This window comes from Siphateles boraxobius, unplaced genomic scaffold, assembly GCF_051911475.1.
Source record: "Siphateles boraxobius isolate OS27281-9 unplaced genomic scaffold, OSU_SipBor_1 139, whole genome shotgun sequence".
NCBI classification, from domain to species: Eukaryota; Metazoa; Chordata; class Actinopteri; order Cypriniformes; family Leuciscidae; genus Siphateles; species Siphateles boraxobius.
The window spans coordinates 313,919-333,088 of record NW_027508743.1 but is presented as its reverse complement, the minus strand read 5'-3'; the positions used below and the strand labels follow the sequence as shown (position 1 = coordinate 333,088).

The 19,170-nt window shown below is 36.5% G+C and overlaps 2 protein-coding genes across 3 annotated transcripts; both read right to left on the bottom strand.

Moving 5' to 3' along the window:
- Positions 1-337: 337 nt before the first annotated feature.
- On the bottom strand, positions 338-3,743 carry rplp1 (ribosomal protein lateral stalk subunit P1). The gene is made up of 4 exons (XM_077230064.1): positions 3,542-3,743; positions 2,824-2,898; positions 541-643; positions 338-454 (listed from the first exon to the last, which is right to left on the bottom strand). Exons 1-4 carry the CDS (start codon positions 3,611-3,613, stop codon positions 372-374), a joined length of 333 nt encoding a protein of 110 aa, XP_077086179.1. The 5' UTR covers positions 3,614-3,743; the 3' UTR covers positions 338-371.
- Positions 3,744-4,192: 449 nt separating this feature from the next.
- clptm1l (CLPTM1 like) lies at positions 4,193-19,148 on the bottom strand. Of its 2 annotated transcripts, XM_077230120.1 has the most exons (18): positions 18,950-19,138; positions 18,620-18,852; positions 14,076-14,170; positions 13,766-13,955; positions 12,154-12,302; positions 10,026-10,104; positions 9,827-9,944; positions 9,232-9,326; positions 9,039-9,123; positions 8,162-8,265; positions 7,997-8,062; positions 7,846-7,896; positions 7,674-7,756; positions 7,560-7,594; positions 7,419-7,474; positions 7,281-7,325; positions 4,833-4,948; positions 4,193-4,749 (listed from the first exon to the last, which is right to left on the bottom strand). In XM_077230120.1, the coding sequence occupies exons 2-18, from the start codon at positions 18,785-18,787 to the stop codon at positions 4,665-4,667; spliced, it is 1,620 nt and encodes a 539-aa protein (XP_077086235.1). In that variant the 5' UTR covers positions 18,788-18,852; positions 18,950-19,138; the 3' UTR covers positions 4,193-4,664. The 2 variants fall into 2 exon arrangements, with proteins under 2 accessions (XP_077086235.1, XP_077086234.1); XM_077230119.1 differs by having other exon boundaries at positions 18,620-19,148.
- Positions 19,149-19,170: the final 22 nt, after the last annotated feature.

The following is a 19,170-nucleotide window of genomic DNA, read 5'->3' as shown; positions in this document are numbered from 1 at the left end:
TCATTGTTCATGTCAGCTCAGGAAAATTAAATATCAAGATACTATGTTAATAATGCACTACTAAATGTTGACATTAACCAAGATTAGTAAATGCTTTTAGAAGAACTTTTCATTATTATGTTCATATTATCTTATGTAGTTAAATGAAGCCTTATTGAAGCATTACCCAATAAGTGCCTTAACTTTATTTTAAAAACACTACTTATATTAGTGTTTCTCATTTCACCGTTTAAAGAACTATCGGAAATAAAGTGAATCTAAATTACTTATATTTCGGACTGTAGAACACTTCAATAAACTAGAACTAAACCCCAAACCAACAGTGACACAAACAGCATTTACAGTTTCAATTTTTTTTATTAAAAACTGCTTTAGTCGAAAAGACCGAAGCCCATGTCGTCATCAGACTCCTCAGACTCGTCTTTCTTCTCCTCTTTCTTCTCTTCCACCTTGGCTGTAATGCAAACAAGAAGACGGGTTGAGTGTGTGAATAAGATGAGATGCAGGTGTGAAGCGTCTGAATGAGTGTGTGTGTGTTACCTGGAGCGTCTGCAGGAGCGGCAGCAACGGCAGCGGCAGGAGCGGCTCCTCCACCGGCTCCAACATTACAGATCAGACTCCCGATGTCAACACTGGCCAGAGCCTGAACAAAGGACATCACACTTACACTCACACTACAACAGGTGCACTACTTCAAGGGATAGTTCACACAAAAATTAAAATTAGCCCATGCTTTACTCGCTTAGGTGTATATGACATTCTTCTGGGGGTGGTGATGGCGCAGTGGATAATACACATTCCTTTGGTGTAGGGCTGCAACAACTAATCGATAAAATCGATTATGAAAATCGTTGTCAACGAATGTCATTATCGATTAGTTGGTCTGCTTGCGTCACGGGGAGCGTTTACTGGTACGCACACACACGCAAGGTCTCTCTCCCTCAGGCGCTCTGCCGAGTGCGCGCGCTACACGGTTTGGAGCAGTCTCTTCTGTCTCGCTTGCGCGCTCTAGATTTCGGGAGTTTGAACTAATTCGCGGGCATCAGGGAGCCGCAATCAATATGCGGGAGACTCCCGGGACTTCCGGGATGTCTGTATTTTGTCTCGAGCATCAGGTTGCGTAATCAGTTCGCTCGCAACGTAAGTGATGGATTAAAATAGCGCTACCGCAGAAATAGGTTAAATTAAAACGGTCTTTACAAAGCGAAGCACTAAATATAAAGGCAGTTAATAACAGCAGCAGTAAAATATTGTTTTTTAGTCACTGTACTCAGTGGTTTTCAGCGAATGCTTGTGCACTAATGCATAATTTCTCCTGTCCTTTACTCAAGCCTGTTAGCTTGCTGGGTAACGTTACCTCCATTCCGTTCTCTTTTTATAGCATTTGTCTACTAAGTTTTAATTGTTTTTCAAACGCGATCTACTGCGGCTCTACATTCACACAATTGTTTTCAGTCTTTCTATATTTATTTAATCAATTTATCCTTATATTATATTATTTTCTATATAATATATATTATATTCTTTATCCTTATATTCCTTATATATAATTAATTTTAAATAAAAATTAAATGAATTATATATTTTAGATGTTTTTAGTTTGTTTTTTAGTTCAGATATTCACATCTGAACAACATGTCTGTGTAAATTTGTTTTAACAAAAATTGTGTTGAAACATAATATGTTGGATATCATTTTTTTTAACAATAATCATGTTTGTCAACTTGCCATCAGCAATTATCATTAAAAACAATGCAAATATTGATATTAGTAAAACTCAATGTGTGGCTTTTGCACTTTTTAAAGTACACTTTTACACATAAATACCCTGATTTACGGTTTTATTTAGTTATAATAAAAAAAAAATCTAATTTAATTTCTATCCGATTAATCGAAAAAATAATCGTCCGATTAATCGATTATCAAAATAATCGTTAGTTGCAGCCCTACTTTGGTGTCAGAGACCCGGGTTCGAATCCACTGTGAGACACCAATGTGTCCCTGAGCAAGACACTTAACCCCTAGTTGCTCCAGAGGCGTGCGACCTCTGACATATAGCAGCTTTGGATAAAAGCGTCAGCTAAATGAATAAATGTTCTTTAAGAAGAATACAATTTGAGTTAAATGGCTGTACGCAAGTCGACTTGCGCCACAAGAGTAACCCTTGACGATGTATGACGTAGATGTAGGAGTAGCGTGAGCTTTGACGACTCTCGCGGTTCTATCAAAACTGGGCTGTGCAACCGCGTTCGTCATTACATTGTGCGTCAAGTTCAAGTGTGACTCTTTTGGCGTACAGCCGTCTGTCGGAAGCGTTATTTTAATCTGTAAAGTTTTAAATATGGATATTTTTCTTGAACGCATCGCTACACTTCAGAAGGCCTTTATTATCCCCCAGAACAGTGTGGAGCACTTTTATCACGGATGGATAGACTTTGATGGACTTCCCAAAAAATATACCCATTGACACCCATTATAAGCCTCGGACATTTTTAATAACTCCATCTGAAAGAATAATGTCATACACACCTATGATGGCGTCAGGGCGAGTAACTCCTGGACTAATTTTCATTTTTGGGTGAACTGTGGCTTTTAAAATCAACACTTAGGAAATGGCATCACACTTGCACTCCAACAGGTGCACTACTAAAACATCAACACTTTGAATATGCACTCATTAAATAACAACGCTAAGGTCCTCTGTAGAGCTGACTTGATTTGACTTCATGATTGTAGATACAATGTTTCCCAAACATTCACATTTAACCATTTCCAATATCCTCAAAGGATCTTATAGATGCAATGGCTGAGAAATAAACCCACCTTGGCGAAGAGACCGGGCCAGAAGGGCTCAATGTTCACACCGGCGGCCTTGATCAGGGCATTGAGCTTGTCCTCCTGGAAAACACACATCAACACATCACTTCATGGTTTGATTTGGATGCAACACAATGGTACAGTAATGGTATCAGATGCTAACATGCTACTGTCAAAACGACAAACACATGGTAGTACCACGGTACAGTATGATACAACCGTTTTCTTCCTAGAGTAAGATGTAAATGGCATAATATACATTTTTTGAATCTAAGTATATGCTCAACACATGGTCATTATGCCACTTACTATAACGTTAGTAGTGTTGTGAGTAACGTTAACGTTAGCATGTTATAACTTACAGGATAGGTTATCAAGTGGTAACTCTGTACTGTATGATTACCGTCACAATCGCAAATTTTAAGACTTGAGTAAATACTTAAGTTATCCTGAATAATAGTGTTTAAAAAAGCGGTAAATTGTAAAACAGAAAAAGCGCGCGCTTCATGTCTAAGTTACTAGTTTCCCACAACGCGTTCAAACTGTTTTCACACACTATTTAGGTTCTAATAACACACTGAACATGTGCAGTAACAAACTAACCTGTATACAAATGTAAATCTATTAAAATCAAAGTAATGTATGAGCGTCATATGTACACAGAGTGTCAGAGTCCCGGATGTTCATGTCGCGCCGTCAGCGCGCGATCAAACCCCACACTCACCGTTACGGTCACTTCATCATCATGGAGGATGAGAGCGGAGTAAATACAGGCCAGCTCGGATACAGATGCCATTGTTCTTTCAGCAGGTTAAGGTTTCAGACGTGGATGCCTTAATTTGACGGTGCTAGTCGCCGGATTCAAAGGCCTTAGCTTCGAGCGAAGAACCGAGCACCTCAAACACAGCGATGTCAGTGAACGGAAAGGGTCGAAGGGGGGCGGGGCGATATTTTATATAGCATCATGCGTCACTTCAGTGGGCGGGTGAGGAGTGAGGAGAGGATGTGATTGGTCCGTTTGTTCTGTCAGTTATTTTTGACATCCGCGTGGTCATGAGAGCGTTCTATTTATTAGATATGAAATTTAAATATATCTGGAAAAATATAAAAAGTTAAACATAATTGCATAATATTTTTATTTATTTACATAGTAAATAAAATGTACATGGTATTTACATTGTACTTCAAAGTATTCCATCTAGATTCTAGAAACATGGTAATACTTTTTTGTTCGACTTTTTAAAATGTATTTGTTTATATTTATTAACACACAGTTAGTTCAGTAGGTAATATTAGGTCAGTTACTGCTGCACTGTCATCATGGACAAGTAACATAAAAAACTACACGCAAGAATAAAGGCAGTGGAAGGCATGGTTTGTTCAATAAAGTCTCTGTAATTAAGCAGTTGAATCACAGAAACACTTTTATTGGAATGAAACGCAGAGACAAACATACATCATTCTCTCCCAACACGCAAACAACAGTCATGTTACTAAATTAATTCGTATTCGGAAACAAAACAGATAATTAATCTGAAACTCTGGTCTTTTGGCACCCTTGTGATGTGGTCTTAATTACAAAACACTTTTTGAGACTGAATTAAAGGTCCCATCAAAATACATTCTGTAAATTTACACAAGCTTTTCATAGTTTTACTTCTTAACCTATAACTCAATATATAGCAACCGTTTGAACTGTGAAAGACGCTCCGACAGAGAGTAGCTGCTCAAAATCCTGTTTACTGGAGACAAAACTGAGCTCAAATAGACAAATGCAGTGTTGTCCTTCATTTTTGAATCCGATGTCTTGTCTCATGATAATGCTGAGCTGTCCTGTTGTGCCGGTGTCAATCTTTATGGGATTTTCCTTTGGGCTCTTCATCGTAAGACACGCCGTACTCGTTCACTCTGGTTTTGTCCACTGGATAGAGCCTGAAACACATCAACATCTCATGCATCATCCGTACGACCGGAAAGTCAGATCAACATCAACGTCAGACTGTGAGGATCCTCACCATCTCTGATACAGGTACACGAGGAACACCACGTCATCCCTGAAACACGCCAGCCGGTGTGACGTGGGCATGGTGATGACGAACGCAAACACGTCATCGATAAACGTGTTAAAAGCCTGGTCAGAAAAACAAGTGTCAGAATTATAAGAAAACTCAGTTAATGAAACTAAAACCTCCAGATAGACAATGATCTTTAGTTTTCAGTAAATATCAGGCAATTATTAATTTATTAATCTTAAAAAATTATATGATAAATTGTTTTATTAAATTGATAGATTTGATCTGAAACTGCATACACTTTGAGGATAATTTAATACATTATATTTATATAATGGTTTTATATATAATATTTGTTATAAATATCATATATTATATATATCAGAGACACTATTATATATATATATAATTATATATAAAATAATTTATACAATACATTTATGATTATATACAAAATGAGGACAATTTAACCACTTAAATGTAAATTTCACAAAATAACAGAAAAACAATGAAAGTAATGTGTGCTCAGTAATATGATTTTTTATAAATTATGATAAATTATAAAATGTATTGCATTTTGTTTAGTGTTTTATATACAGGTCCTTCTCAAAAAATTAGCATATTGTGATAAAGTTCATTATTTTCCATAATGTAATGATAAAAATTAAACTTTCATATATTTTAGATTCATTGCACACCAACTGAAATATTTCAGGTCTTTTATTGTTTTAATACTGATGATTTTGGCATACAGCTCATGAAAACCCAAAATACCTGTCTCAAAAAATTAGCATATTTCATCCGACCAATAAAAGAAGTGTTTTTAATACAAAAAAAAAAGTCAACCTTCAAATAATTATGTTCAGTTATGCACTCAATACTTGGTCGGGAATCCTTTTGCAGAAATGACTGCTTCAATGCGGTGTGGCATGGAGGCAATCAGCCTGTGGCACTGCTGAGGTGTTATGGAGGCCCAGGATGCTTCGATAGCGGCCTTAAGCTCATCCAGAGTGTTGGGTCTTGCGTCTCTCAACTTTCTCTTCTCAATATCCCACAGATTCTCTATGGGGTTCAGGTCAGGAGAGTTGGCAGGCCAATTGAGCACAGTAATACCATGGTCAGTAAACCATTTACCAGTGGTTTTGGCACTGTGAGCAGGTGCCGGGTCGTGCTGAAAAATGAAATCTTCATCTCCATAAAGCTTTTCAGCAGATGGAAGCATGAAGTGCTCCAAAATCTCCTGATAGCTAGCTGCATTGACCCTGCCCTTGATAAAACACAGTGGACCAACACCAGCAGTTGACATGGCACCCCAGACCATCACTGACTGTGTGTACTTGACACTGGACTTCAGGCATTTTGGCATTTCCTTCTCCCCAGTCTTCCTCCAGACTCTGGCACCTTGATTTCCGAATGACGTGCAAAATTTGCTTTCATCCGAAAACAGTACTTTGGAGCACTGAGCAACAGTCCAGTGCTGCTTCTCTGTAGCCTAGGTCAGGCGCTTCTGCCGCTGTTTCTGGTACAAAAGTGGCTTGAACTGGGGAATGCGGCACCTGTAGCCCATTTCCTGCACACGCCTGTGCACGGTGGCTCTGGATGTTTCTACTCCAGACTCAGTCCACTGCTTCCGCAGGTCCCCAAGGTCTGGAATCGGTCCTTCTCCACAATCTTCCTCAGGGTCCGGTCACCTCTTCTCGTTGTGCAGCGTTTTTTGCCACACTTTTTCCTTCCCACAGACTTCCCACTGAGGTGCCTTGATACAGCACTCTGGGAACAGCCTATTTGTTCAGAAATGTCTTTCTGTGTCTTACCCTCTTGCTTGTGGGTGTCAATGATGGCCTTCTGGTCAGCAGTCAGGTCGGCAGTCTTACCCATGATTGCGGTTTTGAGTAATGAAACAGGCTGGGAGTTTTTAAAAGCCTCAGGAATCTTTTGCAGGTGTTTAGAGTTAATTTGTTGATTCAGATGATTAGGTTAATAGCTCGTTTAGAGACCCTTTTCATGATATGCTAATTTTTTGAGACAGGAATTTTTGGTTTTCATGAGCTGTGTGCCAAAATCATCAGTATTAAAACAATAAAAGACCTGAAATATTTCAGTTGGTGTGCAATGAATCTAAAATATATGAAAGTTTAATTTTTATCATTACATTATGGAAAATAATGAACTTTATCACAATATGCTAATTTTTTGAGAAGGACCTGTATATATATATATATATATATATATATATATATATAAAATAATATACAATCATATAAAATATTGAAAATTGTTACATAGAAAACATCAGGTGTTTAGTTTTCATACTGGCAGTTTTTATAGTTTAAAGGGGTTTAAAACTTAAAAAGCACTAATATCTGCCAAAACAAATATTGTCTCTTATATATCATGCATTATTAATGCAAACAGCATGAGAGAGGTTCACTGTGAACGATCGTCTCGCACCTTGTACATAAAGGCTTTCCAGGGCAGATGAGCGACTGATTTCATCTGTGAAAACAAATGCATTGATTACAAACCCAAACATGAATCGAGCATAATTTCATGACTCTGAATGGAAGAGGTCATTTAAACTCAACAAACCTTGTAATTTACAAAGAGTTGAGGCAGCATAAAGAGGAATCCGAAGGCGTACACTCCTGAATGAAAAAAGCAATTACATTTCCATCTTTAATGTTTCTAAATCATTCAATCAGTCAAATACAGCTACAAAATGACACTTACCGTTGACTAAACTGTTAATAATCCAGGAGTACCAGCTGTGCAAACACATCAAATATTAATCATTTGTGCACCTCAAATAACTTTTTCAGCAAATAAACGAAATAAACTCTTCACCTTTTGTACTTGACGAACACGAGCGCGTAACCCGCCCCGCCGAGGCACAGGGGATACAGCAGATAGGACAGGTACTTCATCGCCTGAAGGACAAACAATATTCAAAAGTGCGATATTGAGATATATCAACACATAACCATAAGACTGCGTTCTGGATGAAGCTTGTGCTCACCAGTGTGTCATATTCCCCTGTTCGTTTCTCAGATTCATCCTGTTTCCCAAACTGAAGGACAGACCGGAACAATTCACAGTTAGAGAATCATCAATGTTTTTAGTAACAAGACGATTCAGAGCAATAAAGAAGAGAAACCATAACAGTTTACCAGGAATGTGGGAGTCAAGCCCCTCCATATGACGTGGATTTTAAAAGCCTTTTTCACTTTCCACACCTGAAATAAATATACAAACATAAGAGCTGAAGGTGTAAGTTCATGATGTCCAGCTGACTGCAGTAAAAAGCACATGAACTCAGTGAGACCTGACTGTACCTCTATCAGAGATCCGATCCCAGCGGGAATCAGGACCAGGAGACTCGTCTGTTCATCCAGCAGATACAGGAAGATCACGATAGTGCTGAAACACCTCCACAGCACTGACACACACACACACACACACCTCACATCAGCACAGACTCGCACATCCAACAGTCTGATATATGCGAACTAACTCACTGAGAGATCGCGGTCATGTTGTGATAACCGATGCAAACCATGGCGGATTATTATACACAGTTATGAATAACTATAATGAATAAATAAAATGGAACATTTATCAAAAACAAATGAAACCGTATATACCTCGAGGACAATTTAATACATATTAATATTAATATTAAATTAATTAATATTTATATTTATCTTAATTATAATAGTATTATTCATATTTTAAATATGTATTATATATTTTATTTATATATATATATATATATATATATATATATATTACATTATGCTGTATATGATTATTTTTGACATTTGAGTAAAAATAAAATGTAACAATTATTTAAAAAAAACTATAAAACATTAATAAATATTTAAAAAAAATTATAAACAACTATAAACTAATAAATATAAACTTTATATATAAATAATATAATTTTTTTTTTAAATTTAAATTATTAAAAATTATTATTAAAAGTAAATTAAAGTAAAAGTAAATAACTTAAATTAAATTTTTATAACAGATAACAGAAAAACTCAGTATCAAATACTGTACTCAGTATCATTACATAATTTTCTTGTATTTTGTTTCGTGTATGAGACGGTCGCTCATTTGAACATATTTGTAATAACAGAAAACAGTCTTTCACTTCCTCAACAACACTTTGCATGTATTCGTGTGAAAGGAGGGTTAATGTTCACAAACCTGCTTTGCTCGACATTCCCACCATGCTCTTCTTGTGCTTCCAGAAACTGATGTCATTTTTGAACGCCAGGAAGTCAAACAAAAGCTGGACAAAAACAGTAATGTTTGAATGCGGTGAAATATAAACCCGCTCAGACTCAGCAATATGAACATGATTAAGACAATATGATCAGTCTAAAACACATGAGCTTACGTGGAAAGCGGCCACAAAGAAGGTGAGGGCGAGGAAATACAGGTTGGTGTCCACAAATATTCCCTTGATTTCATCCGCATCCTTTTCAGTAAAGCCTAAAATACAAAGAAAAATATCCCTGAAATATTTATTTTCAATATTAATGTGATTTTAAAATAATCAGAAAGATAAATAAATTATATGAAGTGATAGACATATCATTTATTCTAATAATAATAATATTATTAGTACATTTGATTCATTACATTTGATATTGCTATTTTAGATCTTTTATAAAGTAATAAACCACTTACGGACATGCAATTAATCAGGGTTTTTTTATGCATTGAATTTTTGCATATTAAATTTTTGAATAAATATGGTATAAAATAATCTTGTTTAAAAATACTTAAATGCATATATATATGTATTTTAATAACAACCCTATTAAAAACTTCTTTTTTGCATGTATAAGTATGTGTATATATACATATAAATATAAGCATATTAATAATCCTATTAAAAATAGTTTTTAAAAAATCCATTTAACCTTGATAAATTCCCTTTAACACAGCCTTGCATGGCTTATTGCTTTAATTATCCATAAGACCCTTACCAAACTGCTGCAGTGAATAAACGGCGTCCTGCATGTGTATCCAGAAGCGCAGTTTCCCCAGAGCGATGGAGTCGTACGAGATGGTCAGAGGCAGTTCAGTGGAGCTGATGTTGATTTCCTGCATTAAACACATTCACATGTTCACTACAGGAGCTCAGAGAAAACAGCTGTATAATGTAGAGAATTAAAGACGCGGTACCATCAAATCCTTCACTCGGTTACTGAGCTCGTCTACGAACAGCAGCGGCAGGTAAATCATCTTCTTGCCGTTCTGATACCTGCAGGACACAAAGGTAACGGTGAATTAGAGATGAAAATCATGAACCAAATCCTGCATCACAGTATAGGATGAGATATAAGATATATCATCACAAAAATATATATACACTTATAAAGTTACATATATATTATTTCCAACTTTATCCGCATACATGCAGTACTCATGTAAAGTGATATATATACTATAGCAAATTTAAAGTTCCCCTGATTTTTTTATATCGTTGCAAAATGTGAATATATTATCGTCCAGATCTTTATATAAAGTTGGATACACTATAAGTATGTCAAAGTTTATCCACACACATACAATATACTTGCATAGAGCGATATATACTATAGCAAATCTCAAATGCTTGATTGCTTGTACCGTCGCAAAATATCATCCAGCTCTTATATGCTAAATTTGAATATACAAGGCATAAAGATATTAATATATTATAAACATTAACATCATGACTTTCTGTAAAGCTGCTTTGGAACTGTGTATTTTGTGAAAAGCGCTATAATTATACCTTTTATTTATAGGCACCTTTTAAGGCACTCAAGGACACCGTACAACATAAGAGTAAATCAATAAAATACAAAGCTATGCAAAAAGACAGACATACAGATCAAACATAAAATCAACAAACCAAACAATCAAATCACTAAAAGCTATATTCTAAACAGATAAGTTTTAATCTGAGCTTTAAAAAGGGAAATTGCAATAAAAAGGGCTATTGCCTTTAAAGGAACACGCCAGCGTTTTTTGAAATAGGGGTTATTCACCGTCTCCCCTACATTTAGAAAGGTGGGCAAACGCATTTTTGTCTCAGTGCATGCATTGTCTTAGTTTGGCAGCACCGACGCTAGCTTAGCTTAGCATAATAAATGGAATCCTTTGTTGCCAGATAACATGTCGTGAGTAAAAGTGATCCAAAAAAAAACCTAATTACTTCTTGTGGCCTGTGTATTCACAACGAGTACAAATAGCAATGCAGATTAAGACTAGGCGATTTCCTAGGCAGAGATTGACCTGGGACTATATTGTGGGGAAGCACAGGCGAAGCACTGCTACTTGGGCGCAGAGATATCACGCAACACCTGAAATCCCACAATTTCCGTCAACATACCGGCGTGAGTGATCTGAACCGAGTATCTTCGTTTTTGGATTGTGTTGAGTTTGAGAAGTTACAGCCACAGTTACAACAAACATGGTAATTGCCTGCATAGCAAAAGGTTGTGAGAACAAGCAAAGGACATACACGAATGTAATGTTTCACAGAATGTGAATCGAATGTGGAACTGAGAAATCAATGGCTAGCTCTGGATATCTGTACTTCAACACCGCTCTAAAAAAAATTAACCAGTATTGTGTTTGCGAAGAGCATTTTGCACCGGAGGACTATGTTAAAAAAATGAAATATGGGACCAGAAAGACGGTACTATGCCTGAAGGATACGGCCGTCCCATCCATTTCCAAAACACAGGCAGAACAAAGTGCACATGTAGGTCGTCTTTTATTACTCTTCCTTACGTGAATCTGTGTCTTTATTCAGTTGTAAGATAGATGCTGAGATGCCGTGATATCTCTGCGCCCAAGTAGCAGTGCTTCGCCTTTGCATCCCCCCAATATAGTCCCAGGTCAATCTCTGCCTAGGAAATCGCCTGGTCTTAATCTGCATTGCTATTTGTACTCGTTGTGAATACACAGACCACAAGAAGTAATTAAGTTGTTGTTTTTTTTATCACTTTTACTCACGACATGCTATCTGGCAACAAAGGATTCCATTCATTATGCTAAGCCAAGCTAGCGTCGGCGCTGCCAAACTAAGACAATGCATACACTGAGACAAAAATGCGTTTTCCCACCTTTCTAAATGTAGGGGAGACGGTGAATAACTCCTATTTCAAAAAACGCTGGCGTGTTCCTTTAAAAAGGGCTATTGCAATAAATTTGACTTGACAATAATCACTTATATGCTTTTTAAATGTACATGGCAACTATCTCATGGCTCGTTGTTTAATCTTGAAAGAGTGAAGGATGTGTATAATATGAAGAAACTCACACTCTCATGTAGCGGTGCACGTCTCCAGGAAGAGCCTCTCGATCAAACTGGAAGTTTTCGGACACCACGTTCAGCGTCAGACGAGAACGCCAGTGGGAAACGGGCCGGTCCAGATCGGACTCGCTGGTCTGCTTTTGCTGATCCGGTTTCTGGATAGCAATCGGGTTTATTTATATCATGCAAACACAGCTCTTTGTTCAGGTGCAGGAAGTGGCCCAGCAAACAATGCGTTTAAAAGACGTCTAATAGCCGTCCAAACAGCCCAGACGTTTAAAACAATGCAAAATTTGGGCTGTCAGTGAAAGTTTAATAGACGTATAAACCATAGCCCAAGAATAGACTAGTCATCAATTACATAAAAAAGAAATAAAAATAAACGACTAGTCTATCCTTGGGCTATGGTTTAAACGTCTATTAAACTTTCACTGACAGCCCAAATTTTGCCTTGTTCTATAAAACGGACAGTTCCAGTCCTTGATTCTGATTGGTCGAGCCACGTTTGAAGCCGTTGTAAATTACTCAACAAACACACACCTGTGACCGCATTACATTAGTATTACTGCGCAACTGTGATTCTTTGTTGCTGCATGTGTTGCTTGGCAACCTCTTTGGAACTACATTGCTTGGCGGAGGAATAATGTGTTACAACGTTATATTTTTTGTTGCTGGTGTTTATTTTATGAACAAAATAAATATTAAAATTAATATATTTTTATGGAGTAACCGTTTTATAACAGTAATAAGCCCCTTGAAGCCGTGATTTACAGTGAACTTAGAACAGCTAACCGTGCGTTCACACCGCCGCCGGCAAAAGCGGAAAAATTCTCTATCAACGCCGTGGAAAGATTCGTGGACACTCTGACGTAAATCGAATGTTTGGTCTTTTTTTTTTACTTTATTTAAAGGGGTCGCAAAGCAAACAAGCATGTCTATCGTTATTTTTGCAGAAAATTGATCTATGGAAAGAACTTAACATTTATAGTGACACATTTGCTAACGAAATAAACCAATTAAACGCCATTTGTGTGGAGTGGCTTGTGTGTTCATGGTTAAGTGCTATTCTAATTTGCATTCCCGCTGAAAAACAAGCGTTCTAGTGCGAAAATCTTGCCTATACATAGTGTTGCGCGCCTTCTTATCAAATTCATATGATCAACCTCTCCTCTATTTTGCTTGGGAACTAATCTGGTCAAAGTTTACAGACTGCGTTCTCTGGAATCCTCTCAAACGAGCACTTCTACAATCCGTTTGGTTGCCACCGAACCACGTCATAGCTCATTACCATAAAGTTGACCTGATTTCAACTCTCCGTACCGCTCTCACCGTCCAAGACGCGCCGCGCCGCCCTCGCCGGAGCTCGCCACCGGCTCTCGTTGAAAATGAATGACTTCCGGCCACTTTGACGCTCTCGCCGGCGGCGGTGTGAACGCACAGTAAGGGGGTTTTAGGCACTCCGCTCCGCGTCCAAGCTAAAAATGCTAATTTCACTGTAAATCACGGCTTCAAAGCGCTTATTGCTTTATTAAACGTCTGGGCTGTGTTTGGACGGCTATTAGAAGTCTTTTAAACATAAAATTGCTTGCTGGGATGTTTGCTGGGGGTGTCAGCTCACCTGTGGGTCGTCCTGTCCCGTGATCAGGCTAATCTCGGGAGGCTTCGGTATCATGTATGTGGTCAGTTGCGTGACTAAATGCACCTGATGCGGATCCTGCCACGGCGTGACTCCAGCCTGGTGCAGGAACACCATCGCATACAGCGTGCCATTTTTGCGTGTCTTCTTCGGCAAAGACACATTAATTAACCTTAAAGAGACAGAAGTATAACTGTGAGAAAGCAAATCTGGTAAGCAATAGTTGTCTAGAAAGCGCACAAATGAAGCCCTACTGGACAAGAGTTACTAGATCCCATGGCTTTTCCTGTACCTCTCAAACCTGGTGTTCACATCAAACTCTTCCTCTCTGTGGATCAGACTGTGTCCTCCATCAGCATTCGGTCTCAATGCAGTGTAGACGCTGAGCTGATGACACACATACAATATATCACTGTTATTGCATATATTCCTATTGTTTACTGAAATATATTCTGTACTGTATAATGTTGATTATATGTCTGCTAATGCAGGGGTTCTCAAACTGGAGTCCAGGGACGTGTTTGGAGAAAAACAGTGTGAATTTTTTTTAATACAAATAAAATAAAATAAATAAATAGGTTTGAAATAAATTAAATATCAAATTAAAGATTTTAAATATATTAAAATCAGATTAAAGAAAAAGAAGGAAATAGATACATAGAAATTTGATTATAATAAAATAAACTTGAATAAAATACATAAATATATAAATAATTTCAAATTAAATAGATACCAATTATATTTAAATAAATACATTTAAAAATGATTAAAAATATATATTAATTAATAAAAAATAAATAAATAAATTTAGATGAAAAGAAACAGATAAAACAATTGGAATAAAAATATATAAAAAACATAAATATTTAAATAACATATTTACATAAATAAAGAGATTAATAAATTATTGATAAATCAAAATTGAAAATAAATAAATTAAAACACTGAACAGTACAGAGCTATAATGAGTAGAATGTAAAAAATTTAATTAAACTTAATAGAAACTAAATGTTTTCCAATTAATATTTTAGACATTTATAATATTAGTTTTCACCGTATAACCTGGGTCTTTTTACAATAAACTACATAAATTAAATTTTTGAATAGGGGCCCTTGTATGATGATGATCGGGGGTCCCTGGCATCTAAAAGATTGAAAACACCTTTCTCACATTTAATATTACATAATTTAATATTTAAATTCATGTTAATTATTAATTAATAGTTCCCGTCCTTTGATATATAAATATGTCCACCCATAAAGACCTGCATAGGCCTGGTTTCACATGCATTGTTTATAAGATAAGTTGTAAATACACACATATAACAGCAGCCAGAGGTGGAAAGTAACGAATTACATTTACTCGCGTTACGTAATTGAGTAGTTTTTTTGTGTACTTCTACTTTTTAAAGTAGTTTTTAAAATCTGTACTTTTACTTTTACTTAAGTACGTTTTCTTTGAAGTATTGTACTTCGCTACATTTGAAATCATATCCGTTACTGAGTAAAAAATAATAATACAAGGGGGGGATCACACACTCCGGAAACTACTGAATTGATTGAAGGGCGGGAGAACAAACCCGAACAAACGCGCAAAAAAGGTGACGCCCAGCTGAAGCTGAAAGCTAAGCGCCAAGCGAATTATGGCCAGTATGAAAAGTAGAAAAAAAGCGTGGTTGTCCTCGAGGATAGATATCCAATTTGCAAAAAATGTGGACGCAAAGTGGCTGCAAAAAGAGGATATAGGACACCATCCCTCCTGCAGATAAAGGTATGTCCCGATTTACGTGATGCAAAGGGAATCCCGGAATCCAGTCATGAAAATGGAATTCACTTAATGCAGATGTCACGTAAAACATACAAAATAATGGATGGATGAATACATGGAAAGTAGAACTGTGCAATAAACCCAATCGCGACATGGTCTGTGGATAATTAAGCTAAGCACAAAAATACTGCAAGTAAATATATAAGTTAACCCTATTTGTTCTGCTGAGCTGCGTTTGTCTACTACATACTGAAGTACTCGTGACGTTCATGGTGTTTTCAGCGTCTCACAAACAATTTGAGGATATGAATACGTGAACATTACCAGAGCTGCTCTGAGAGAACGCCTAATGAGGATTTTCATAATTTTATTTGAGAAAATCCATTGTCAAATACACTATTACAGGTCTTCACAAACCGTCAAAATAAAAGTTCGGTTTTACTAGGAGAAATTATGACAGAAATATATTACTATTGTAGGCATACAGTAGAACGTAGCCTACTTCTCAAAATAATAATAATAATAACAATAATAATACATTTTATTTGAACATTATTTATAGGAATATTTTTTTTTGTCCATGGTTTAATTTAGTAAATCTTTTTTTTGCAGCGCTTCCCCAAAAAATAAAAGGACACAAGTTTAAATTTACATTTGATTAGCCTACCACCGTTTTTGATAATATATTTGGATTAAATCATAAAAAGTAGGGGTGTAACGATACACAAAACTGACGGTTCGGTTTTCCCACGGTTTTGATGTCTCGGTTCGGTTCGGTTTAGAAAGCTAAAAAAAAAAATTAAACAGTGGTTTAATGAGAAAATTGTGTCTTTGTCAGTTTTTGCATTAACTTTACTCTAATTTGTTATTGAAATATAATAATTTACACAGTTGCTGTCATTTTCATTAAAGATATTTTAAACGTACTTTAAATAATCAAGATATAATTAACAGGTTAAGTAAAATATAATATATAGGATAATATTGTGCATTTATTTAGTGCAAGAGTTCATTTCTCTAGGAACCAACAAGTTGTGGACACTTAATCACTAGCCTGCTGAGGTAAATATAATGCTAGTGACAAGCTATGCAGTTTTATTGACGTCTTTGCGCTGATGAAACACTGATTGAGCGATTACACGAGTTATGATGCCTTTCAGTAAGTATACTGTATTTTTCAACATATCTTCAGGTGTCCATTCATGTTTATTCTGTAACTGAGGAAGAGATGATCGCGTTTACTCGCGTTTACTCGCGTTTACTCCGCGCTACCGCTACTGTTACAATCCGTGGTGACAGATAGTTTTAAACTGTGGGTACAGATTGTCAATTTACATCCATGTGGACAGATTGGTAAACTGTGCCTAGTTTTGTAAAACTGTGCACACGGTAGTTTATTTTTCTTCTGTAATGAAGCTTGGCTGTCCATCTAGTGAAAAATGTTGGTACTGCGGCCAAATAAAATCTTACTGAAAGCTCATTTTTTGAGATATCAACCTAAAATTTGGAACACAACTTCTTCAGATTTTTGGCTTACATTTTCTGGCAGTTTTAGAGTAAAATATATTTTGTAATATATATATTTTATATAAAATATAAATAATGATATTTTTACATTGTTCATTTTCATAAACTCAAACTTGTATAACTTTTTTTCTGTTTCACTTTCATAACTTCATAATACTTCATTTCAACATTAATCTGGCAAATGTCTTCTTTAAAACAAGACCAACCATAGGTCTATATTCGAAAGCATTCTTGAATTACAACCATTTAAGTTTGAATAGTGATTTTCATGTCTATGCGATAAAAGGGGGAGTGACAGTTAAAGGGTTAAACAATATTAAACTATAATATCTATATCTATAATATCTAAAATATAATTTATATATAAAAACTCTGCTACAGTCCAGTCACCATCAGTCGCGACTCGCACGTATTTTCATTTAAACGTCACTCACTGACGTTTTCCTAACCAGAAAAAAAACCGATTGCCCTGCTCTGACTCTGATTGGCTAGTACTTATTGCCATCTGGGTCAGAGCCAATTAGAAGCAGGATGTGGGTGGGGAAAAAACTCTGTGTATAGGGAAAGGGGAGAGACAGAGGGAACAGGCAAGACAAACTCCTACGTTTAAATAACATATAGAAAATATCTGCTTGACAACGAGCTGAGAACAAGCCCAAATAAGCAACTACACTTTAGAAACAAGCCCAAAAAAAAACGCGACCCGCGACTACCAATATTTGTAAGCGACTTTACAGAAAAACAAGCCCAAAGTCGCTTATAATAAGCGGACTTGGCAACACTGATTCCAGGTCCAATCAATTAGCCGGGCTGGGCGGGGCCGGGGTAGCTTGCAGGGCGGGGCGTGTTCGGTACGCCATGAGAGTATCGCCATTCGAATCGTGGGTTCTGTATCGCGGTTCTTCGGTTTGGTTCGAATATCGTTACACCCCTAATAAAAAGAAACATTAATTTTCTGAATAAAATACATTTCATAGGACAATATTATTCTTAAACATTTTAATAAATTATTAATGTTAAAAATAAGTTGTTAATCTAATTCATTATTAATTATCAAATTTAATTGATTAGACATGTTTTATTGAAATTTTAATAAACAAACAAATTATTTCAAGTTTGTTATAATAAAAGCATTTGTTCAACCAAAAAAAAATCCTGTTTTCATTAATTTAACTGTCATTTTAACTGATGATAATAATAATAATACCCATAATTTAATAATACAGTTTATTTATTTAACAATTGATTAATACTGTAAACCGTGATATTTTCTGAGACGTTACCATACTGTGAAAATCTTATACCATTACAACCCTACACGGGAGGGTCCCACCCCACCCCCGCTGTTAAAAAAGTAACTCAGTAACTTTTACTCTGAGTCAATTTTAAATGAGCTACTTTTTACTTTTACTTGAGTAGATTTTTAGACCGGTACTTTTACTTGTACTTAAGTAAAATTTCATTGAAGTAGTAGTACTTTTACTTGAGTAGAATATTTTATTACTCTTTCCACCTCTGACAGCAGCACATGAGCGTCTCACCTGCAGTCGAGGTTTCCCGGCCAGGTAAGGTGAGATACAGCTGTCAGTCCTGGGGTTTTCGCAGGGTTTAGTGTAAACGATCCCATACATGACCCAACATGTGTGCAGCACATACAGGAGGAAAACCCCCACGATCAGGCTCGTGAACGAGGTTTTAGGAAACATCATCAGTGCATCAATGACAGCACGCAGATTCAGTGGACAGACCTGAGCAGATACTGCTGATCAACATGCTGTTTGGACGGGAAATAATGATGAAGAACAGGATTAGATCAGCTGTCAATCAGTCCTGGTGCACTGCCATTAACACACGTCACTCTAAACACACACATTATAACATCTGCAGTCGGTTATTCTGAAGTTTGATCCGCTTTTCACTCCAGCATCCTCAGAAACCCCGTGTAAAGTCATCGGTGAGTCCTCATGATGAAACGCGCGCGTTTAATTCCTCTAATTTATCCCTCGATTCAATTTTGACGTGATGTTTCAATGAGCGCTCATTTCCGGGATTCATTTCCTGTTGCGGGGTTGCCAGATTTGTCCAACTCAAC